The sequence below is a fragment of the Taudactylus pleione genome, unplaced genomic scaffold, assembly GCF_031769625.1.
Source record: "Taudactylus pleione unplaced genomic scaffold, aTauple2 ptg000546l, whole genome shotgun sequence".
NCBI lineage: Eukaryota > Metazoa > Chordata > Amphibia > Anura > Myobatrachidae > Taudactylus > Taudactylus pleione.
This window is the reverse complement of record NW_028284948.1, coordinates 843686-869278: the sequence shown is the minus strand read 5'-3', so window position 1 is coordinate 869278 and position 25593 is coordinate 843686. Positions and strand designations below refer to the sequence as shown.

Below are 25593 nucleotides of genomic sequence, written 5' to 3'. Positions count from 1 at the left end.
GGCTTTGGGGTGCAACATTTGGGAAACCACTCTGCAACCTTCAGACAGTCCCCCAAAGGTAAACTGTGTCAAAAAAAAAAAAAAAATACCTCAGAAGACTCCAAAAAATGCACTTCATTTTGGGGGCGAAAAAAAAAATTGGGGGTACAAAGTTAAAAACTAGCGAACTACAATCTAGGGGGGTCCCCAAGTATGCCCCAGGTGTTTTTTTTTCATTGCAGGTATTTGCGGCAGGTGGATTTTTCATGTTTTTTAAAACTTCACTTTACCAACTTTTAAATATGCTCACCCCCATTTTCAAGTACCCAAAATTTGCTGGGACTACTTATTTTCTGCAAAAAAAACCTTCTAAATACTATTCTTCACCACCTTCCCAAATCCCCAAAATAGCAGCTATCGAGCCCGTTTAAAGACCCCAAAAACCTTCAGCAGGGCTAATCGGGGGGATCCAGAGTGATCCCCATGTCAGAGCATCTTTTTGGGGGTGTTAGGGTGATTTCCCCAAAAATCAGCGAAGTTTTCGCAGATTTCACATTTGCCGGGTGCCGTTTTTGACGATTTCATATTGAATACGGGTATAAGCGGGGGCGCGCGTGATACTTTTTCGGTGGCAAAAGCTCCGATGTGCGGTGAAAACTTCGACCCGCATAGACGGCGAGGTTAACGTTTCATATTGAATACCCCTGTAAATGTATGTTTTAGATCACAAACTAATGAACATCAACAAAAGTTAAGCCATTTACACACAGGCTGATACTGATTCTTGGCCTGAGCTGCAAGTAATATCATCATTGTCCAGCTTTGCTATAAAAGATAGACATTATGCCCAGGGGGTAGGCGGTCATATCTCATTTGAAGACATTAGCACTTGTTTGTGCTGTTGCACACAGTCTTATAGTGGAAGATGGCAAAGGCTCTGTGCCACACTATCTATCTGAAGATACCACTTGGAAGATGGAGCCAACAGATTAAATAGGAAAGGGAAGGGGTGGGTGGATCCATTGTAGCCACTGTTGGGTCCATTCTAGGTGCATGATGCCCCTGACCCAGGGGCCCGTATATATAGATATGCCACTGGAGTGCAGAGCATCAATATGTGTATATTTTATTCCTTACTTTTTCACTCTTTCTATCGAGCATTTAATAGTGTGGATATTGGAATAAGCACAAAGTAAATATTAAAGTACGTACCAAAACAATGATTGTAAGAGCTATCTCTTTAGTTGATCTCTTTCTTGGCTAATGGGTAGCCATGGAAGCTTCTCCACTTTCTCTTTAGTTTATCAAAATATTGTCTCCCAGTTGCTAAAATCCCATATTTAAACGAAAATCACAATAGTGCTCTACATTTAAATATATTGGGATAGGGAGGGACGTGAGGGATATATAAAAGAAAAAAAGAAAAGGGATTGTGCGTAAATAGATATAAGTAATGCATACCAGAGTAAATAGGCATTACTATGTATTCAGGTGAAACAATGCACATGAAAGTAGCTTGGACAGTCAAAGGTTGGCCCTTCCTCAAGACCTCTGCAATATGCTACACCCTATGCTTTGAATTTGAAATGGAGCCATAGTTCCCTTTTGAGGCTATATGTACTCCAGTGAATGAAATAGGTGCTCTATATATAGCACCTAATATAAGGAACTTCCAGACTCCCAGCACTCGTTCCTGTAGTATGTGTGCTGCGCTGGTGCCCTCCTAGGAAAAATCTTCCAATATACATTAAAGATTAAAATCAATTTAGGCGCTCCAGAAAACTGTGACTGGGAGTGATTCTAAAGAAGCAGCTCACCACTATGGGAATGGCTTGTCCCAATGATATATAACATATATACTGAAACACGAGGATGTGGGAGCGCTTGAATAGCAATCAAAATTGAATAAAAAATCTTATAATATAGAGAGAGGGTGACCAATGTCACTTAATTTAATAGATATAAAAATATTTGTGTAATAGTATCGACCTAAATGATATACATATAATAAACGGCAAAATGAGAAAGAAAAATAATTATAAACAAAGGAGATAGACAGTTGAATGCAATTAAAAATTATATGTATAGGTGAGTAACATAAGCTTAGTGATATGCTTTCTTCTGTGTTTTAATGTCCACAGACAGAGATACCACAGTGCAGATATTGTTAATACATGTCTCCAATGCGCAAAAGTCTCTATATAAGTAAAGTTGTTTGTAGTAGAGCTAAATCATCATGATATATCAGCAGAGATAGTGATTTAGATGCATGTATAAATCCCACTATGGGATAGTCTATAATAATTGTTGTGGCTTACCTACTCAATGGCAGTTTGTATGAGCGGCGTGGCGTAGGACACTGTGATGTGTCTAAGAATAATTGGTCCCGGCCGAGAAAGGCATTTCTAGCCGCAAGGTGTAGTCCGCTCTGGTAAGCTATGAGTCAGGGTACAGCTATAATGAAGTTGGTCATCACCGCTGTCCATGTAATATCGCGGTGTGGTGCTCCGGAGCTAAAAATCCATTTTGCGTGTTGCAAATAAGTTTCACATGGACACTTCTGTGAATAAAGGCAATCCTGAGTGAGAGAACCTAACTCGTTTCTCGGCCTCAGATACACTGGCCCTTTCCTCAGAGGTAGTGATTTTCCATTGATGTGTATGTATGTAGTATATGTGAGTGTAGTATATATATGTGTATATATATATATATATATATATACACACACTAATTGCTACAGGTGATCTGTGAGCATTTGGCACCTTTTGTTTGATTGACTGGGGTATTTAGAGACCTATTGGGGTAGTACTCAGTGCAATATAGGATCTCTTAAGGATTGGTTGTTCACTGATGTACTTGATGTATTGCTATATCTCCTGAAGAAGGTCCATCTAGGAGCAAAACGTTGAGACAACATTTGTGAGACGATATTTGTATCTGTGAGGATTAAAATTTGATACTTGTATGTGCCGAAAGCTGGTGAGTGCCCCTCATTTTTTCTATATTATGGACTTTCCATGTGAACGTCATGGGTGACACCCCTCTACATTGCAAGATCGGGATGATGTGAGTGCGGCCGTGGATAATTATATTTTGGGATCAATTTCCTTTTTGGGACATTGCTCTTTGGCCTGACACCCATATAGACTGCTGTTGGAATATATCCTGTGGTGGTCCTATGTTTTCTCTGTTTATTCCCCTGCGCAATGTGTGGATTATTTCCTTTTTCCTGATGTGCAATATGAGTTTTTTTCTAAAGTTTTTCTTCCTTGTTTTGAGAGTGTATTGATCTTCTTTCTCAGTGCCCCCTCCTCCCTCCCCCCTTTTTTATGTTTACATTATGAGTATTTTTTGTGCAGTTTGCATTATTATTTAACCATGGTTTGGGTAGACTATTTAGTATTTATTAATTTATTTATAATCTTTTTTGTCGCTTTAAATGTCTCAAGCGCAACACATTGCCTTTGATGAAGGCCTATTGCAGGCGGCAGAGTATGGCCTGGTATCACTCACTGACGATGATGCTGATAAAATATACTTTGATCATTTAGAATTTGGGAACTTACCAGCTGAAAAACCAATTGATATTTACCATAGGCTATTTCGCTTAAAGCGGAGAGAGACAGAATTGACATTGCATGGACAGTTTTTGTCCGAGTATCATAGGTCCAAACGAATTCCACGAGGTTTTAGGATTGCAAATGCGCCCACCATAGGTCGGACTAGTGCCTCATTTTGTGGCAAATGGTGTGGCGTACAAAACAAATGTTCGCTTGATCTGATCTTATTAGTGGTTGAGGAGGTGGGGTTAGAACTGGTCAAAATTAGACAAGAGATCAGTGACCTAGAAAAAGCCAACATCCCTACTCTAAGATCAGATCGAACAGACAATTGGTGTGACAAATTAAGATTGCAGTTGGAGTCCTTTAAAGACGAATTAATTTTGTTTAAAAGGAAAAAATTACGGACGGTCACCAATGATTATTTGACCCATCAGGTGTACAGATGGCTGATGGGTGAACCCTCTAAGGTTCCTCAGAGCTCCTCGCTCTAGGGATACTGAACAGTTGGAATCTGCCTCTTCACACTCCGCGTCTGATTCTGATGCTTCTACCTCCCTCCCGCCTAGAGGTTTTTTAGCCACAGTCCCAAGAGCACAAGGTGGCGCCGGTGTAGGAGCTCATATAGGCCCCATCCGAGGCGAGGTGGGCACAAGGAGAAGAACCAGACGCAGGAGGAGTTGAATTTAATATTTAATTTGTCAAATCATCAATTGTCTATTCATGAATCAGCGTTATTATCTCTGGGTATGTCATTTGTGCCATCTTTTAGACATGATAATTTTAACTTGGCTGTAGATCAGTTTAAATTTGGTCGCAAACTGCGCCTAAGAGAGCACGTTGGCACAATGAATAGGGAGCAAACAATTGATGAGTGTAATATTTCAGCTTTGCGTAAGCCCAGCTTATTTGATCCTCAATCGTCAAATGCCAGTATGCACACCTTTTAAAGGACGATACATCAGGATACCCATTCTTTTGCACCAAAGAGGACAGGTGGTAATTTGACTCTAGAGCTGAGGCAGGCTCTGAAGTCTCTGCAGAACAACCATAGTCATACGCCCTGCGGAAAAGGGGCGGGGCGGTTGTTCTGCAGAACTTATCTGATTATGATCGTGAGATAAAACGCCAATCAATGGATCAAAATACGTATCAAAAGTGTGATGGTAATCCCATGCCTAAAATCAAGGGAATTATTGATGTGGTTATTAATAGGGCAGTGAGTTGTGGGTGGTTGACTGAGGAGATTGCTGCATTCTTAAAAGTTGAATTTCTGGTCTGCCCAGTGATCTACACACTCCCTAAGGTCCACAAAACATTGGTGGATCCCCCTGGCAGGCCAATCATTTCAGCCAGGGGTTCCCTATTATAGCCATTAGCTGTTTTTGTGGATAATTTTCTGCAAGATCTCGTCCCTTTGGTGCCTAGCTATGTAAGAGATACGGGCGATTTCCTGGACAAAATCTCACTGTTAACTGATCTGCATGAGGAGGATTTATTGGTGACTCTTGATGTGTCTCCATTATCCCTCATGTGGAAGGCCTTCTGGCAGTGTGGTCTCAACTAATAGAAAAAGGCACTTTGGGGTTACCAATAGAGTTCATTTCGGAGCTCCTTGAATTGATTTTAATAAATAATCACTTCAAAGTTTGGAGACGGGATTAATTATTTCAATAGATTTATTAATGATATTTTTTGATTTGGAGGGGCACCGAGGAGGGGTTTAAGTCTATGTTGAATGAGCTAAACCACCTAGACAGCACGGTGCGCCTGACTGGTCATTGCAATCATGATACCGTTAACTTCCTTGATGTCACTATCAATCGCCTAAGTAATAGGCTAAGTGCGACCCTCTATAGGAAGGACACAGACCATAATACTATATTACAAGCAACAAGTAATCATCCACTGAGCCTGAAGAACAGCCTCCTGATCTCTCAGTTTATATGAGTTATAAGAAATAATACGGATCCAGAGATGGCTGAGGAGCAGTTGGGTGAAATGTTTGATCGGTTCCTCGATAGGGGATATAAGCGAACTACTATTGACGGTTGCCTCACCAGAGCATGCAAGAAAGTGGCCACTTAGATAAATAAGGCTAAGGAACGTATGATTTTTGTGACCCAGTACAATGATGTTTCCTCACAGGTGGCCTCTTCAATTAAGGATCACTGGCCAATCATAGCCACAGATGGGAGCCTGGGGCTGGCATGCAAAGATCCTCCCATTATGGCCTATAGACGCGGTAGAAATTTGAAACAACTATTAATGCATCCAAATAGAGGCCCTATCCCTGGTGATCATACCTGGCTTATGACGCAGAAGCCAGGTTGCATTATATGCACAGGATGCACCTCCTGTCGCTCGATGATCCCAGGATGTAGCTTCCCACATCCACAGAATGGGAATCCAATTCGGATACGGTACAAGTTACAATGCCAATTGGATCACATGGTATACCTATTGACATGTCCCTGTGGATTGTCCTATGTGGGGATGACAACCTGCAAGTTCCGTGAAAGAATGGCAAATCACCGTACATCAATAAGACAGGCTTTGTCAAGTGGCGTGACAGCTAAACCAGTAGCCCATCACTTCTTGCTATTAGACCATCAACTTACATCTCTGAGATGCCGCATCATCGATTGGGTATCACCTTTAAAACGTGGTGGTGATCGTGGTTTGTTGCTAAAAAAGCTTGAAGGAAGATGGATTTTTTGTTTTGGCACTGCATCACCTAATGGCCTCAATGAAGGTAATCCGCTTAATATTTTTTTGCGATAACAACATATCTGTGTGTACTAATCAATGGCCCACTGGTGATAGCACCAGCATGTGGTGTTAAGACTCTATTTTAAATTTTTGTATTTTGATCATACATTTATATTTATGTTATGGATTTGATGTTTTTTCATTTTTGTATGTTTTCTATGTGGTTGATATTTTGTTTTGTTTTAGGTATTGTTCTTCTCTTTAGAGGGACAAAAGGGGCAATTAGATTTAGATTAATTATTAGGTGGTTACTTGTAAGTAAAGTTGCATTTGCTCTCTGTTGAAAATATGACATTATGGTATTAATAAGGATTGATCCCTATGTCGCGTCCGAAAAGGGGCGTGGTCATTGAAAAGGGGGCGTGTCTATAAGACGCGTCCCCTTTTCGTCACTCTTGGGGGCGTGCCCGGCACTTATGGACACGCCAGGCAGCACCCAAGCGCTGCAGACAGGGAGAATAGATGCTGGGCGCATGCGCCCGTCATCTATTCTCCGGCGGTGACCGGGTCACCGCACATTTCTCCACCCGTGGGACACTGCGACCTGCGGGTGAAGACGGCACCCGCAGGCTGTGTGGGCAGGGCGCTTTTTGCCCTTCTTCTGGAGGGCAGGGTGCTTTTTGCTAAAACAGCCTAGCAGGAATGCTATACTGCAGTACAATAGCTCTGATTGAGCCCAATTAATTTAATCTTTTAGGTCTAATATATATGATCCTGTCATGGCGATGTGTGGAACCCTGCTTGGCCTTATGCCGGTATCTATTACGGCCATCGATTGATGTACTATGGGAGGTAACCTCTGTTGAGGATGTGGCACTGGTTGTGATGCCGGCGTCTATGTTGCCATAACTACGGCCACTGACTGGCGCACGATGGGCGGTGATCCTCAGTGAGGATGCGTCATGCACAGTGATGCCGTTACCTTGGTTACAGTTTGGTTAGCGGAAATGATGTGTGCGCTCCATGTGTCGGAAGCGCCGTCATGCTGCCTCCGCTGCTCCTTCCGTGTGCGGCTCGCGCATTGGATTTGGTGATGTGCCTTGCCGTTCTGGGCTTATGGACAAATATGAGGTAAGCTCTATCTGTTTGATTAACTAATTGGTGCAAGTGATCTGTGAGCATTTGGCGCCTTTTGTTTGATTGACTGGGGTATTTAGCAACCCATTGAGGTAGTACTACTTGCAATATAGGATCTCTAAAGGACTGGTTGTTCACTGATGTACTTGATGTATTGCTATATTATTATTTATTAACAGTTTCTTATATAGCGCAGCATATTCCATTGCTCTTTACAATTGTGATCTATGGCCCTCATTCAGAGCCGCTCGTAAGCGGCAGTACGCTCGTTCCGAGCGATATTTGCACATCCGCGCATGCGTACGGTTTTTAGTACGCATGCGCGAACCAGTCAGTGCGGCCGAAAATCGTTTGTTCGCTATATAGCGAGTGCCTGCTAATTTGAGTGACAGAATGAGGCGTATGTGGGTGGTAACAGGGGAAGGTGCTTGAAAAGGGGGAGTGGAGATCAGAACGCAGGCGTGCTTAAAGGTCAAAGCGGGCGTTTTATGGGTGTGCATAATTAATACAGCAGCGTCATTCACCACGTCACTGGGTTATTTTATAGTCAGAACTGCTCGCAATATTGTGGTTGAAAAAACCAACCACAAGAATAGCGAGCAGTTCATACGCTGTTCGATGTACTCGATTAATCTAATAAATAGCGGACATGACGTATGATGCGAGCGGCCAGGGGGCGTTTTTATCAAATAAACGAGCGTATGTTTTGCTCGCTCGTTCAGACATGGAGGCGGCAACAGACCGCAAAGAGCGAACGGTTCATTTGAATAGCCACCCCCTTTTTATGAACGAGCGAGCGTTAATTGCGAGCGGCTCTGAATGAGGGCCTATATCTCCTGAAGAAGGTCCATCTAGGAGCGAAACGTTGAGACGACATTTGTGAGACGATATTTGTATATATGAGGATTAAATATAATATTCTGCACGAGCACGGACACTGCCCCTGTGATCAGGGACAGGGCCCGGGGATTGTGCTCGAGTGCTCCAGCAAGCGAGGGAGGTGCCGACGGTCCTGGCTCTGATCAGGCCGGGGGCTGTGGACGATACCCTAGGCAGAGGATACTCACCCGGATGGGCTCAGCTGACTGTCCGTCTTACTCCTCCGTTGCGAGATCGTGACGGTCTTTCTTTCCTTGCCGGTGGTGGATGTTAGTTGATGCGGTGGTGGGTGGATATGGGTGGTTCGGCACAAAGGTGAGGGGTGATCAGGGTGTCCGACACCAACGCGTTTTGACCTGTTCGGTCTTCCTCTGGGAGCATATAGTCAGTCTGTGAAGTTCATGGATCTTAAATGTCGCTGTCTTCCTTGTGGTTGGTTAGTGAAATGACATCATCATGTTCTGATTGGATTAAAATTACTGTGGTATATGAACGGCTTGTGTTTACCCAGGTTACTATGGTGATTAGTCAGAAGTCTTACGCTTACTTGTATTCGTGGATAGGGTAGTTAATTTCCTCCTTTCCAACATACTCTCAAAGGTGGAGTTCATTGGGCATAATAAACGGTAACTTGGAAACATGAACCGCTTAAGCTGTGGATTGATATGTTACATATAGGTTATGTTGAAGCCATGTCATGGATGCGATTCCCATACAGGTACTTCTGTGGTGTTGGATGAATTAATTCTAATTCCCTAAATTTTCTTATTGAAAAAAAAGTAATATACAGTCAGGTCCATAAATATTGGGACATTGACAGAATTTTCATATTTTGGCCTCTGTTCACCACCACAATGGCTTTGAAATGAAACAAACAAGATGTGCTTTAACTGCAGACTTTCAGATTTAATTTGAGGGTAATTACATCCAAATCAGGAGAACGGTGTAGGAATTACAACGGTTTCTATATGTGCCTCCCACTTTTTAAGGGGCCAAAAGTAATGGGACGATCAACTCAAAAGCTATTTTATGGACAGGTGTTGGCTATTCCCTCGTTATTTCATTATCAATTAAGCCGGTAAAAGGTCTGGAGTTGATTCTAGGTGTGACATTTGCATTTGGAATCAGTTGCTGTCGACTCTCAATTTGAGATCCAAAGAGCTGTCACTATCAGTGAAGCAAGCCATCATTAGGCTAAAAAATCAAAACAAACACATCAGAGAGATAGCAAAAACATTAGGTGTGGCCAAATCAGCTGTTTGCAACATTTTTAAAAAGAAAGAAAGCATTGGAGAGCTCATCAACACCAAAAGACCCTGAAGACCACGGAAAACAACTGTGGTGGATGACAGAAGAATTATTTCCCTGGTGAAGAAAAACCCCTTCACAACAGTTGGCCAAATCAAGAAAACTCTCCAGGAGGTAGGTGTATATGTGTCAAAGTCAACAATCAAAAGAAGTCTTCACAAGAGTGAATATAGAGGGCTCACCACAAGATGTAAACCATTGGTGAGCCACAAAAAAAGGAGGGCCAGATTAGAGTTTGCCAAACAACATCTAAAAAAGCCATTACAGTTCTGGAACAACATCCTATGGACAGATGAGACAAAGATCAACTTGTACCAGAGTGATGGGAAGAGAAGAGTATGGAGAAGGAAAGGAACTGCTCATGATCCAAAACATACCACCTCATCAGTGAAGCATGGTGGTGGTAGTGTCATGGCGTGGGCATGTATGGCTGCCAATGGAACTGGTTCCCTTGTATTTATTGATGATGTTACTGCTGACAAAAGCAGCAGAATGAATTCTGAAGTGTTTCGGACAATATTATATGCTCATATTCAGTCAAATGCTTCAGAACTCATTTGAAGGTGCTTCACAGTGCAGATGGACAATGACCCGAAGCATACTGCAAAAGCAACCAAAGAGTTTTTTAAGGCTAAAAAGTGGAATGGCCAAGTCAATCCCCTGACCGGAATCCGATTGAGCATGCATTTCACTTGATGAAGACAAAACTGAAGGGAAAATACCCCAAGAACAAGCAGGAACTGAAGACATTTGCAGTAGAGGCCTGGCAGAGCATCACCAGGGATGAAACCCAGCGTCTGGTGATGTCTATGCGTTCCATACTTCAGGCTGTGATTGCCTGCAAAGGTTTTGCAATAAAGTATTAAAAAGTGAAAGTTATATTTAGGATTGTTTAGTTTATCCCATTACTTTTGGCCCCTTAAAAAGTGGGAGGCACATATAGAAACCGTTGTAATTCCTACACCGTTCACCTGATTTGGATGTAATTACCCTCAAATTAAATCTGAAAGTCTGCAGTTAAAGCACATCTTGTTTGTTTCATTTCAAAGCCATTGTGGTGGTGAATAGAGGGCAAAATATGAAAATTCTGTCAATGTCCCAATATTTATGGACCTGACTGTATATATATATTAGATATTTCTCAATAAGAACATTTAGGGAATTAGAATAATTACAGATAAATTGGGTCCGCATACATCAATAGGATTAACTCCATGCAGGACTGGTACTATTTGAACGCAAAGCAGAGATATGAATTAGCAGGGATTAATTTATCCAACACCACAGAAGTACCTGTATGGGAAAGGTCGAAACGCGTTGGAGTCAGACACCCTGATCACCCCTCACCTTTGTGCCGAACCACCCATATCCACCCACAACCGCATCAACTAACATCCACCACCGGCAAGGAAGGAAAGACCGTCACGAGCTCGCAACGGAGGAGGAAGACGGACAGTCAGCTTAGCCCATCCGGGTGAGTATCCTCTGCCTAGGGTAGCGTCCACGGCCCCCGGCCTGATCAGAGCCAGGACCGACGGTACCTCCCTCGCTTGCTGGTGCACTCAAGCACGATCCCCGGCCCTGTCCCTGGTCACAGGGGCAGTGTCCGTGCTCGTGCAGAATAGTGCACCGCAGCTCAGAGTGATCCCCGCTGCCGGCTCAAGCTAGTTGTCCCCGTATCGCAAGAAGAGTCACCCCGGGCAACATTTACATCATGTTTGGAACATTACTCAAGGTACTGAAATTGAGATCAGCGGGACGCCGCTGTATATCTCTCCCACCCAGATTTTTGTCATCTATATACACTCACATGTGTACCGATATTGGTGGTTCATACGGCACAGGTGACTTATTCATTTAATCAGTTTGCTAAACCCATTATTTTCTTTTTTTCTTTTTTCCTTGGTTTCTTCTATTCATTGTTTATTGATCTTGGCTATCCATGCAAGTTTGGCAGCAGTTTTTTACGTTGGAAATTGAAGTACTACACTATTCCAGAAGGGGATAGGTTGTGCAGTGTGGGTACACCTATACTTTTTTCACGTATGTGTACCAGACACACTAATACACTGTAATCTATTTAACAATAACAATTGTAGTCTCTCAATAAATACCTTTCTATAATATTTTCTGCCTACTCACATTCATCTGTATTCAAAATTATATATCATTTAGTATAGAGGTTGTGCGCAGCACCTGGTAAATACTTATACATTGTCTTTCACGGGATGAGGTCAGGCATCCTCCAGAGCAGCAGCAAACCATCTTTTAGAGTCCCTAACATTTACTTAAGTTGCGCGAGACCATCAATCTATTTTCTATATATGTATGTATGTGCAGGCTCGGTTCTACTCGGTTCCGTTCGGTTTTTTTTACCGAATCTTATTGGCTATCCAAAGCTCGTGACAGCTGATACCCAATAAGATTCGGTAAAAAAAAACGAACGGAACCGAGTAGAACCGAGCCTGCACATCCCCACTATGTATGTGTGTGTATGTGTATATATTTAATCCCGTGTGCATATATCTGTAAGAAAGATCCGTCACTCCCATCAAACATAAGTGTTACTTGATGAGTGTGTGAGTGCAGACCAGGGGCGTTTCTAGAGAGGAGGGGGCCCGTGTGCAGTCTCTGACACGGGCCCCCTCCTCTCCAGCCGGCAGCGCACTGAGCTGTGCGCGGCCAGTGCCGGAGTTATAGACTCTGGGCACTAGAGTGTGCCAAGAGTCTATAATGAATGCACAGGTCACCGGGAAAATGGCTGCAGCGGTCATTTTCCCTGTACTGCGCATGCGCAAACGGCGGGAAAATGGCCGACGCACCCATTTTCCAGTCGTTTTACAACGTCGGACCCCCGCGCCGACGTGGGACTCCGGAGAGGTAAGTAATATTATGGGTGCAGGGTGTGCGGTGCGGGGTCCCCCTGGACCCAGGGGCCTGTGTTCCCCGCACACCCTGCACCCATTATAGATACGCCCCTGGTGCAGACATACTAAGCACGCCGGTTATGATGCAGTCACACACTTAGCATGCTGCCAACTGATTCCGTTGTTCAGATTGTTTGGAGGCGATGTGGTTTGCAAAGTCTTCCCCTGTATTCACTTATCTCAAATATCTCCTGTTCTTATAAACCATTAAAATGTTTAAACCCTTCACATCTATGTGCTTGTGTATAATTGTATATATATATTTTTTTAAATTAATGGAGCCCTAATCATAGACCCTAAGAGCTATACATATTCTTCTATTCTAGCAATGTCTCATTGAGAACTTCTGCTGCTAGAGGAACTGTCTAAAGGATATGAGGTATGATTAACAGCTGCCTGCGTTAGCATCTCTGCATAAATTAGGGCCAAGGAAGGCATAAAGGGGGTGATTTAACTCTTGGCAATATGTCATGGAGCGCCTCTAGGACGGTCATGAAAGCACTCCATGGCTAAGTATCTTCTCTTATTTTTCCTCACAGATGTGCATGGTAATGTGACATTACAGAAAAAAAAAAGAATAAAAAAAAAAATCCCTCCAGCACACTGCAAAAGAACCAGCAGAAAGGCTTGAATACTACAAGATAATAGAAATTCAGAGGTCTTTGTTGCATATATTTGCAGTGCCGTGCACTGCACTCTGGGTCATAATTGCATACTGTTGTGCCACATGATAACAGTACACCAGCTGCCATCAGAAATTGTGGGGCCGAGCTGACAAAATAGGCAGGTCCACCCCCACAACCCCCCTGGAGCCTGCCAACATGGGAGAGGAGAATTCCATGGAGCACTAGGAGCAAGGACAGTCTGGTTCTCCCAGACTCAGCTCCATCATGCTCTGGGTCTCATTCAGAGCCGCTCGTAAGCGGCCGTTCGCTCGTTCCGAGCGATGTTCGCACATCTGCACATGCGTACGGTTTGTAATACGCATGCGCAAACCAGTGCGGCCGAAAAACGTTTGTTCGCTATATAGCGAATGCCTGCTATTTTGAGTGACAGGAGGAGGCGTATGTGGGTGGTAACAGGGGAAGGTTCTTGAAAACGGGGAGTGGAATTCAGAACGCAGGCGTGCTTAAAGGTCAAAACGGGCGTTTTAAGGGTGTGCATAATTAAAACAGCAGCGTCATTGGCCACGTCACTTGGTTGTTTTAAAGTCAGAACTGCTCGGAATATAGCGGTAGGAAAAACCAGCCACAAGAATAGCGAGCAGTTCATACGCTGTTCGATGTACTCGATTAATCAAATAAATAGCGGACATGACGTATGGTGCGAGCGGCCAGGGGGCGTCTTTTTCAAAATTACGACCACAAGTTTTATTCGCTCGTTCAGACTTATAGGCGTGAACAGACCGCAAAGAGCGAACGGTTCATTTGAATAGCCACCCCCTTTTTCTGAACGAGCGAGCGCAAATAGCGTCCGGCTCTGAATCAGACCCTCTGATTGTGTATTCAGTCAGGCAGTGGAGACAATCAATGGCCTGGCCCGGGTCTGGGAGAAAGGACATACACTCAACTTACTTATCTCGCTCCTTCTTCTGGACTGTATGCTCTGGACGCCAGCTCCTCACATTACCCACCCTCCGCGCATCCTCCCTCTCATTCAGCGGCGTGACATCATGATGTCACGCCACACCTGCATAGTGTTTACAGAAAAACTTTGTGGGCAGGGCAGTGGTTAAGCCGACCAATGCGGGAGGGCAGCGTGGCTGGGTGAGTCATTTACTGTATTGTGCGGCGAGGCCCGTCTGGGTGAATAGTAGTGGGCACTTGGCGCAGACGGCCACAGGGTACTGATAGGAGTGACCTGGCCCCCACCACCAGGACTGGCTGTGACTGTCTGCAACTGTGGGCCAAGGGGTTAGTAGTGGGCAGGTGGCAGTAGCAGGTGTCAGGCGGGCCCCCCAAGTGCTCGGGCATGGGACTCTAGTCCTGGAAATCTCCCTCTGATGGCAGCCCTGACAGCACATACATAAATATATTTAAGCTGAGAGCCAACTCACCTAGGAGGTACCCCAGAAACCTCCAAATAACACTACAGGAACCAGCACACCATCCCATTGCCGGTCCCATTCATGCCTCAGAACAGCAATACAAAATAGTGATTGCTCATATCAACTTAATAGTTATTCACAGGTTAAGGCAGGGGTTCCCAAACGCCACCATTACAGTCCATGTTTTAAGGATATCCATGCTTGAGCGCAGGTTATTTTGCACTTAAAAGCACTTTATTTGTACATCAGTCAATTTGATTTAACCATCTGTGCTCAAGCATGGATATCCTTAAAACCTGGACTGTATAGGCTGAGTTTTGGAACCTTTTTTTTCAAGGCATTATGTGATTGTTTTATTTGTGGATCCAGAAAATAATGAGCACCTGACTAGAGCTGTTGTTTTCTTATTCTAATTATAGTATCTTTTTTTTTTTTTTGCTTTTAAGCAGATTTTTAGGAAAGGCGTTTCGGATGAAGATGCTCCGTGCGTCCTGTGCTTTCCTTCTTCTTCTCCTCTTCCTCCTTGGTGCCCTTGCTGCTCTGCTCCCAACTGCACATGAAGATCCAATATTGGGTGTCCGACGGGAAATGTCTCTCCCCATTTCCTCTCCCATAAGCTCCTTCACTCTCATAATGCAAACTTATAACAGGACTGATTTGTTGCTCAAAATGTTGAACCATTACCAGGCCATGACACAGCTTCACTGCGTGATTGTAGTGTGGAATAATGTGGGAGAGGACACTCCGCAAGAGTTATGGGAGAATCTGGGGCCCCATCCCGTGCCCGTCTACTTCAAGAAACAAAGTGGTAATCTAATGAGGAACAGACTGCAGAACTTTCCAGAGATAGAAACCCAGGGTGAGTATTAGGTGTAATATCATGTATCCCCCTAATTCTACTTCTCAGGAAGCTTTGCAATTTGTACTGGAGAAAACCACAAATATTTGATAGAAATTAAAACGTTAATGGACAACTAATGTCAAATGATACAAAGTCAAATGCATGGGAGAGCAGACATCAAACTGCATTCAGCTTTTACAAAACTCCAATATTACATTAACATGTCACATATAAATTGCACAGTGTCCATATACAATCCCAGCAACATAGTGCCTAGTAAATTGTAATGGATGTGGTACTGCGGTTATGTCTGTACATTTGTTCTTCATTATTTACGCTGAAATTCAGTCATCTGTAATCGAAGTGGCCGATGGGGGCAGCTGCTTATTGGCCCAGTACACCCTCCGCCCCCCATATGCACACAAGATGCCAACTGCGATCCTGTCCTATTACTCAGTAGGGTGCAGGCCGCATCCAGGTGTCACCCGCTGAGGGGTGACACCAAAGTGCCGGCTTCCCCTTAGTGACAGGAGCCGGGAGCTGCACTGTAGCATTATATGCAGCACTCTGCTCCTGACACAGTGAGGGATCCGGCACTGCAAATACACTGGTCCCCGGGGGCAGTCCGCACCTCCGGGATCCCTCGAAGAGACTAAAATGGGGGGCTCGCACCTACCCTCAAGGCCACGCCCCCTTTTTATGGCATGCACTACACTGTTCACCGCGCCATGTGTCACACAGTGGAGGGACGCCACTGCTATTACCATATGTATCTACTCCCCCTCCAATGGCCGCGCCCTGGAGAACCCAGGTCAGCCCAATGTCTCGGCGGCACTGCCATTACTACAATTCTTTCCCCTTATTCATCATCTCTTTATAATAATATCACGGATTACCGTCGGGTATCTACTCTGCACAAAACTGTATTTCTGTATGGGGTGTATCTACTAATGGTTGGTTTTGGATGATTTTACCGTCGGTCTTGCAAACCAACCATTTACTAATGTCAAAACCAATGGAAAACAGACCAAAAACTTGAATTTAGAACATAAGACCAACAATCAATTATTTAACATAGACCAGAATGGGATCTGCAGATTTACTATTGGTCGGTTTGACCAAAACCTGACCGTGAAATGATAGTGGACCTGCCCCAAACAATAGACCTGCTGAGCAGGCGAATTTGGGAGATGCACTGCACAGATCACTATGATCTGTGCAGGCTTTGTTATATTAAAATAACGAAAAGTGTTAAAATTTAAAAACGAAATGCATGGGGTCCTCCCCCAAATCAATAACAAGTCCCGAACTTGGGTTGGTATTGGAAAATTTGGGGGCGTGGGTTTATTTTTATTTTTTATACTTTCTTTATATGGCGTCACAAGGCTTCTGCACCGCCTTACAAAGTACACAAACAAATGAGTGAACAAGAAAATGGTTATTAACAGTACAAAGCAATGCAGAACAAGGACATGTTTATAAACTTTGCTGCATATGCCAACATAACACTCAAATAAGCAGTATGGCATCATCCAATGGTCTTGGTAAAATTAAAAAAGGAGCAGAACCTCTTGGACAGGATTGCTGGCACAGCCACCCAGATCTGACATGTCACTCGTGGTCACTACCATTGCAATAAATAGTATTGCACTGGTTTCCTGAGAGCTGGGAACGGTTGCTATGGCAATGTCCGCTCTCAGCCAGTTATCGCTGCCCCATTCATTTCAATGGCAGTGTCCCGAGTGACCTGTGAGATTCCCTTCCTTTTTGTGTTTTACCAAGATCTTTGGATGCCTACATGGAACATCGGTTTTCACACGACACTGAAAAGCCTTTAGACACAAACATGACGATGATAACAGGCAGTTTCCGCTGTTTTTTTAAAACAACGCCAAACCGATCTTTAGTATATTTACCCCTATATATCATTTACATTCTATCTTACACTCTTTGTAAGGTCTAAGTTGCTATAATAGTGTTGTCCTGCTCATTAGAATTACATTAAGAGGGGCACCTGCATTATCCACAGACTTCAATAAGTAATGAATTGACTGTACTAAGAACTATACATCTCCTTTTAACTTTTTAACCCTGCTGATACTGTCTGATCTACCATTGCTTTTTTAGCTAGCCTCACAACTTCAAACTACTAATACAGTCTTCTTTATTACTAATTTTCTGAAACCATTAGATCTTCACATATATTCCCCTCAATAAAAAAAAAAAATTACATTGGGCCTACACATTTACAAGTTGTGTTCTTTCACCAGCTTTTTTGCAAATCATTTAGCACTATCTTTCTCATACAGACACTATTGCTGCTTCCAGTTTTCCTCTTCCTTCTTACCTCATCCACATCATGATCATCTTTTCTTCAAATTCTCCCTTTACTCAGTGCCTACCTTATCCTTTATTCTGCCCGTTCCCACCTCAATCCTGCCCCCCTAGTCTCCTCCAACTCTTCTTCCCCTCCTCTGTCTGTATTCCTCCCCTCTACTTCTCTCTCCCTCTTCTCCTGTTACTACACTTTAATTATTTTCTCCCCCACAATGGTCCCACTACCCCACCACTAAGCTTTGCACTCACCCTCCTCTCCCTATCACCTCACCACACCTTCATCGGCATCACACTAAACTCCCTCCCTTCCCTACTTCTACAAGTTCCTTTCCTAATTCAGGTGCCCGCACTATCCCAACACACTCTTTACCCCTGCCTTCCAAATTCGTATCACCTCAATGTTACAGCAACCCTAATAATCTCATTCACATCTCTCCTACCTTGGTCCCTCTCTCCTGTGCCCTCTGGAATGCCAGATCTCTCTAATAAACTGGTCCCAAACCATGATCTTTTCATCTCCAACTCCCTGAATCTCCTAGCCATTACTGAAACCTGGATTTCCCCCTCTAAAACACCACTTCTCCTGCTGCTCTCTCCTCTGGAGACCTCACTTTCTTTCACACACCCTGCCTCGGGGGTCGCCATGGTGGTCGTGTTGGGGTCCTTCTATCCCCCAGCTACTCCTACCAACTCATACCCTCAGAAAAGTCCCTTACATTTTCTACATTTCAGGTTCATGCTATATGCCTCTTCCAACCAGAACACCTGCGAGTAGCTGTCATTTAACGTCCCCCTGGCCCTCCTTCCAAGTTCCTAGACAACTTTGCTTCCTGGCTCCCTCACTTTCTCTCCTCAAATTTTTCCTCTATTATCTTAGGTGGCTTCAATATCCCAATCGATGTCCCTACAGAATCCTCTGCCTCTAAACTCCTTAACCTTACATCTTCTTTCTCCCAATGGACCTCATCACCCTCCCATGCGAGTGGCCACTCTCTTGATCTGGTTTCCACACACCGTTGTGATATTACTGATTACTCCAACTACCCATTCCCCCTCTCTAACCATCACCTTCTCTCTTTTAACCTATCACTCTCTCCTTCTCTGCCTCTAAAGGCTACCATTACTAAGCGTTACATTGATGCTATTGATTTCTCATCCTCCCTACTCGACTCTCTCTCTTTCTCTCTCTCTCTCCTGTCCTTTTACAATGCCTCCCTTACTTCTACACTGGACTCCGTTGATCACTAATCACCCTCGCAGATCCACACCTCAACCCTGGCATTCCAAATGCACCAGATACCTACAAAAGTGTTCACGTACCGCCGAGCGACAGTGGAGGAAATTGTGCTCTAAGGCTGACTTTCTCAATTTTAAATTAATGCTTTCATCCTACAGTGCTGCCCTTTCCCTCTCATATTTCAAGAAGTCCTCTACCCCCTGGCGTCTCTTCGCCATTTTTAACTCCCTCCTCTGTCCACCCCCTCTTCACCCCCTCAACACTCTCTGCCCTTGACTTTGGCACCTACTTTACATCTAAAATTTAATCCATATGTCAGGACATCATGTCCCACCAAACCTCCAACACTCCACCCCCTCCCTTTCCTGCCTGATCATTTCTCCCTTTCCATCTCACCTACTTCAGGAGAGGAAGTCATGGCCCTCATCCGGTCCTCCTCCCCCCTTCCACAACCTCCTTGACCTTAACCCCTCCCACCTCCTCTGCTACCTCTGTCCTTCTGCCTGCTCCCATCTTGCCCACCTCCTTAATCTCTCCCTCTCATCAGGCACTGTCCCTTTTGCATTCAAGCATGCCCTTGTCTCCCCCATTCTTATAAAACTTACCCTTGATCCTAACACTCACCTCCCTTTTGCCTCCAAGCTCCTTGAGCATATTGTCTACAACCACCTTACTACCTTTCTTTCCTCCCACTCCCTGCTTGACCCACTTCAGTCTGGCTTCCGTTCTCTCCACTCCACTGAGACTGCACTTACAAAAGTCAGCAATGACCTCCTTACTGCCAAATCCAAGGGCCATATTTATAAAGTTTATGGGAGTCCCGCACGGATTTTCTTGAATTTTCAAATTTATTATTGTCCCCTTTTCCCCTTGATATTTTAAATTGTGTTATATTTGAGGCGTGGTATATATTCTATAATTTGTTTAGAACAACTATCGAGGGAATGATGCTACCTAGCTCACTAATTTCTACTAGAATCAAAAGAGAAAACAGTCGTAGATAGGAGGGGGAATTAGTAGCAGCGGGCAGTGTCAGACCCGCGGCTGCATTCCCACACTGCCTATGATAGTAATAAGAAGGGGGACCCATTATATAAGCGGGGAATTTTATCTGTCATTAACCGCATGACATCGGACATTGAGAAAGATTAATTATACCCTAGATCACCATCATATAAGGTGAAATTACATTCTACAAATAAAGAGGAATGTTATAAAACATCTTTTATTTGTGTCATATTATTATTAACTAATTTGTCTACCATCTCCCCCCATCCTAATCTATATCTCCTTAAAAACTGTCTTGAAAAGGAAACCGTTAATACATGGATAAATTGAGGTGAATATCTAAGTACAAAACATCAGATGGTTCTGTAGACTGCCCTAACTAAGAGACATATAAGGACTTTAAATAATACAGAGTAATTAATATTATTAGAAGTGTGACTCAGCAGCATGTTTTTTTAATCTTATTATTAATACACTATTTCTACTCTTTCAGCACTTTCTTTATTATCTGTTTTTTAATTTTTGTATGTGATCTTAATTGAACAGTTAATAAAGATTATATTTTAATTATAATTAAGGAGTAACTACTTTCCTAGGAGGCCCTGAAGTGCACCTTTTGAAAGCTCACACTACACATATTTTCTCTTTTGATTCTAAATCCAAGGGCCACTACTTTCTGCTCATTCTCCTTGACCTCTCTGCTGCTTTTGAGACTATGGACCACCCTCTCCTCATGCAGATCCTTCACTTACTTGGTCTACGTGATACTGCCCTCTCCTGGCCATCCTCCTTCCTCTCTGACTGCTCCTTCTCTGTCTCCTCCCCCCCCCCACTCCCTCCGTTTCCACTAACTGTAGGTGTTCCCCAAGGTTCTGTTCTTGGACCTCGCCTATTTTCCCTCTATACATCTTCTTTAGGTGAACTCATCAGCTCTTTTGGCCTCCAATATCATCTCTATGCTGATGATACTCAGATCTACCTTTCCTCCCCTGACCTCTTCCCCTCTCTCCACACCCGTATCTCCAACTGCCTCTCTGCTATCTTTTCCTGGATGTCCCAGTGCTTTCTTAAACTTAACATGTCTAAAACTGAGCTGATCATCTTTCCACCCTCCCGCATAACCTTGCTTCCCACAATTTAATTATCTATTAACGACACAACTATCTCCTCTGGCACCCAAGTGCGCTGTCTTGGAGTTATCCTTGACTCCTCCCTCTCATTCAAAGAACACATTCAGTACCTCTCACAGTCCTGCCGCTTCCATGTCAAAAATATTACCAGGATCAGACTCTCACCCTAGAGGCAACTAAGGTCCTCATACACTCATTGGTCATCTCCAGATTGGACTATTGTAACCTCCTCTTATCTGGCCTCCCTGATTCCCACCTCTTTCCACTATAATCTGTCCTCAATGCTGCTGCTCGACTCATCTTCCTCTCCAAATGTTTTACATCTGCCTCCCCTCTCCTACAAGCCCTACACTGGCTCCCCTTCCCCTTCAGAACCCAAATCAAGGTTCTTACACTCACTTAAAAAGCCCTCACCCAATCCTCTCCCATTTACATCTCTGATCTCATCTCACTTCACACTCCTGCCCGCCCACTTCGTTCAACAAATACACGCCGCCTCTCTTGCCAACTGATTACTTCCTCTCACTCCCGCCTCCAAGATTGTGCCCGTGCTGCTCCCTTCTTCTGGAACTCTCTCCCCCTCCCTATCAGACCCTCCAACTCCCTACAAATCTTTAAAAGGGCTCTCACAACTCACCACTTCATCAAAGCCTTCCAGCTCTCATCCTAACCTGCTGCTCCATTCTTCATCCTGTCTACCCCATCTGTGTCACCCCTGTTTGTCTGCCCCTCCCCTTTAAAATGTAAGCTCTGATGAGCAGGGCCCTCTTCCCTCATGTGCTTCTCCTTCCCTCACTCATACGATCATCTACTCCAAACTCCCCTCAAGGGCACCTAACACTTGGTAGCTGACGCCCTGCTGCTTATTTTTGTGTGTTATGACTGCTTTTGCAGCAATGTATATAAACTATATCCTTGTCCTGCATTGTTTTGTACTGTAAGTCGCTGCTTTTGTGTTTGCTCACTTGTTTATGTACTTTGTGAGGCGCTGCGGAAATCTTGTGGCACCATATAAAGGATAATAATAATTTAGACATTTGGGGCCTAATTCAGAGGTGGATGCACTTCCGATATCGGACGTAGAGGAGCGTTTTTCTTTGCTGCTGCGCCTGCATCCCGATTGTGTTCGGATAAAGTCGCAGCTGTGATTTCAGACTACTGCACGGAGACGTGTTTTCAAAATGTAGTGGCCATTTCTGGGCGGTGACAGGGAAGTGTCTGAGCACATGCACAGTGATGGTCCATCTTATGAGCGTGTTATGGGAGTGTCACGGGCACATACTGTAATTGAAAGTAAACAAAATTACTGGAGAATCTGAATGCGCTACTATGTGCTCTAAAGAAAAAAGAAGAAATAGAATAGTGTACCAATATACATTCCTTAAGTGTCCTCTTATGGTAATGTCCCATCCAGCATACGATCAGTGAATCTAAAACAATAGCTGAGACACTGGATATATCCATGTACGTGTTGTACTCATAATTCATGAGTTCTTAGATATGCATTTGGGTGCCCAAATGTTTGAGGGCCAATTAGAAACAAAAGCAAGTTGGCATTTCCAAGTAGGTTTTGCAGCATTTTGAGCGATCTGGTGATGATTTTTGCAACAACTTGTCACTGTTGATGAAACATGGTTACGTAAATAAGATCCAGAGATGAAACAACAGAACCATGCAGTTGCGGCACTCTCCACAGCCAAAGACATTCAAGACTCAAAGTTCAGCAGGAAAGGCGATGGGAATGGTTTTTTGGGAGTCAAAAGGCAATTTACTGACTGACTATCTCCCAAGGGGCCAAACTATAAATGCTGAGTACTATTCTAACTTGCTGTGCAGATTAAAGTATGCGTTGAAGGAAAATTAGCGAGGGAAACTGAGGAAAGGTGTTCTCTTTTGCAGGACAATGCGCCTGCTCACAAGGCTGGCATGACCATAGATGTTTTGAAGGATTTGCGGTTTGAGTGATAGACCCATCCATCCATCCTACTCACCAAATTTTGCTCCATCGGACTATTTCCTGTTCCCAAACCTTAAAAAAAAAAAAAAAAAAACTTTGAAAGGGTAGCAATTTTCTAATGATTCAGAGGTGATATTCGCAGCAGAGCAGTATTTGAACTGCTATATACAATATCTAAATCATAAGATCGGAACCGTATATCAAACTTCAGATATTGTTTGGAAGGGTTAAAGAAACTCAGAAACACTAGGTAAAGTGTGATGAACTTCGTGGTGAATAAGTGAAATAGTCTCTAGCCCATTTCCTTCTTGGTGAGGCCGAGGACTTTTCAGCATCCCCTCGTATAAAAGTCCTTTGGTTTCCACAGTAAATAAAATGAGCCATTATTTTCAACCCAAAAAGAGATTTCAATGCTGAAGTGAATATTTCTTCAACAAATGGACCCAAAATAAAGAAAAAAGGCATAACATAGTCTAATACATTGTTAATATTACAAAACAACAAAATAAAAGTTATGCAACATACAATATCTAAATCAGTAAGATTGGAACCGTTCCATGGCCACTCTTTTCCCTTTCTGGGTCATGGAGGTCATACTTAATTTTCCAGCCTTTCAGTAGAGCGGGCATGACAAGATTTAAGCATACACAGCCTTGAGGAAGAGTCCACTAGACTCAAATGCGTTAGATATTTAAAGGTACCTGGACTCTGATTTGCAGTTAGAAAGGAGCCTTACCTGTGATCGCCCCTAAGATTTGATTTAGAAGTGAATGAGAAGAGTTTCCAGAGCTTTCTAATTTTGGTGATGTATGTGCTCCTCCTCAATAGTGACCACGGTACGGTGCCAATCTTATAATTTAGATATTGTATGTTATATAACTCAGATTTTGTTGTTGTGTAATATTAATAAACAATGTATTAGACTTTATTACACTTTTTGACCTTTTTTTTCCCTGTTTTGGGTAAATTTTTGGAAGAAATATTCACTTCAGCATTGGAATTTGGATTTCTTTTTGGGTTGAAAACAACGGATCGTTTTATATATTGTGGAAACCAAAGGACTTTTAAATGTTGAATGGGACATTACCATAAGAGGACACTTAAGGAATATATATTGGTAAACAATTCTATTTAGCTTTTTCTCTTTAGAGCATATAGTAGCGTCTTCAGATTCTCCAGTATTTTTGTTTTTCATGTTTGCTTGTTATTTCTGGGTACAACTTGGCTTTTCTTAGGCTGCATATCTAGGAGCGCTATTGCACACTCCACTTTATTCAGTTATTACATAAGCGGAAGTGGTTGCATACACAAACGCTCACATAAGAGGCTATACTCAGATGGAGATACTGCACATACCATAGGGCTGGTGCAAGTCTCCATGGTGTGACCGTTGCTGCGTCTAAAGACTCCACAATCGGTATTACTGAGTGTACGGAGGCAGAAAGTGGGGTCCTAGTCCTTGCACATTCCGATGTATGACAGTACACCAGGGAAGGGCTTTATATTGGGATTTGCATAAAGTCACAGACGGGTGACCGTAAAGCTTCAGGGTCCACATCAGCATCATCCCCTTTATTCTGGTTTTACACATAAATATAATAAGTCTGTAAATACTGCTTTCTGCATATAATGAACTAGACTGAATGCTCCCTGGATTAAAGGCGTGACATAAATCTGGTTCCTTACAGCTGTACTAATGATGGATGATGACACTCTCGTTAGCGCATACGACATCTCCTTTGCCTTCTCCGTCTGGCAGGTAATTCAGCCATAGTTATTCTGCATGCATCATTAATTCCACACATGAAATATTCTGCCAGTGTGCCAGCTTGTATACATGTAACTTCCCCGGAGTCCAGTAATAGCGTCATGTTCATCGGGAGAAAACAAAGGGGATAATAAAAACATGATTTAAACCATTGATATTAGGCATGTTGCCAGTGATACTGGCCTGTTTGTAAAATGCTGCAGTGAGTGCCACAAGAAAATGAGCATAATTCTTGACCAATCTAATTGAAATGGTTCATATTATAAATGGAGCATGTTGGAAAATGCTGTTGGAAGATGACCAACTTCCGCTTATGTACTGTATATGATTATCCTCCGATCTACTGTGTAAAGGCGCGTGTCCACTAGCACAGTGATTCCCAACCTCGGCCCTCAAGGCACACTAACAGTCCTGGCTTTAGTGATATCCATGCTTAACCACAGATGGTTAAATCAAAATACCTAAGGTACTAATTAAGTCACCTGTGCTCAACTATGGCTATCCTTAAAACCTGGACTGTTAGTGTGCCTTGAGGACCGTGGTTGGGAACCCCTGCACTAGCAGATAGTGGAACGACAGTACGATTACAACATTGTAATCGTAGAGACGTTCCTCTTCCCCTGCAGCGCCTACACTGAACGATATGTCATTCAGTTTAGGCACCCTCCCTCATCCCTGAACATGCCCAATCTGTCGTTATCAGCAGATTGACCAGCACGTTCAGGGGATGACTGATGTCGGAAATGACCAGCGGGAGCGTGCATTG

General features: G+C 43.5%; 1 protein-coding gene across 2 annotated transcripts in view; it reads left to right on the top strand.

The window, feature by feature from the left end:
• The window catches only part of EXTL2 (exostosin like glycosyltransferase 2), a 59176-nt gene that overhangs the window by 31801 nt on the left and 1782 nt on the right, over nucleotides 1-25593 (top strand). Inside the window, exons 2-4 of one of the 2 annotated variants that reach the window (XM_088451303.1) lie at nucleotides 12829-12881; nucleotides 14999-15408; nucleotides 24748-24818. In XM_088451303.1, the coding sequence (XP_088307429.1) occupies nucleotides 12877-12881; nucleotides 14999-15408; nucleotides 24748-24818 (486 nt within the window). In that variant the 5' untranslated portion in view covers nucleotides 12829-12876. Of the gene's footprint in view, nucleotides 1-12828; nucleotides 12882-14995; nucleotides 15409-24747; nucleotides 24819-25593 lie in introns of both variants that reach the window. The other variant, XM_088451302.1, reaches the window with a different exon arrangement.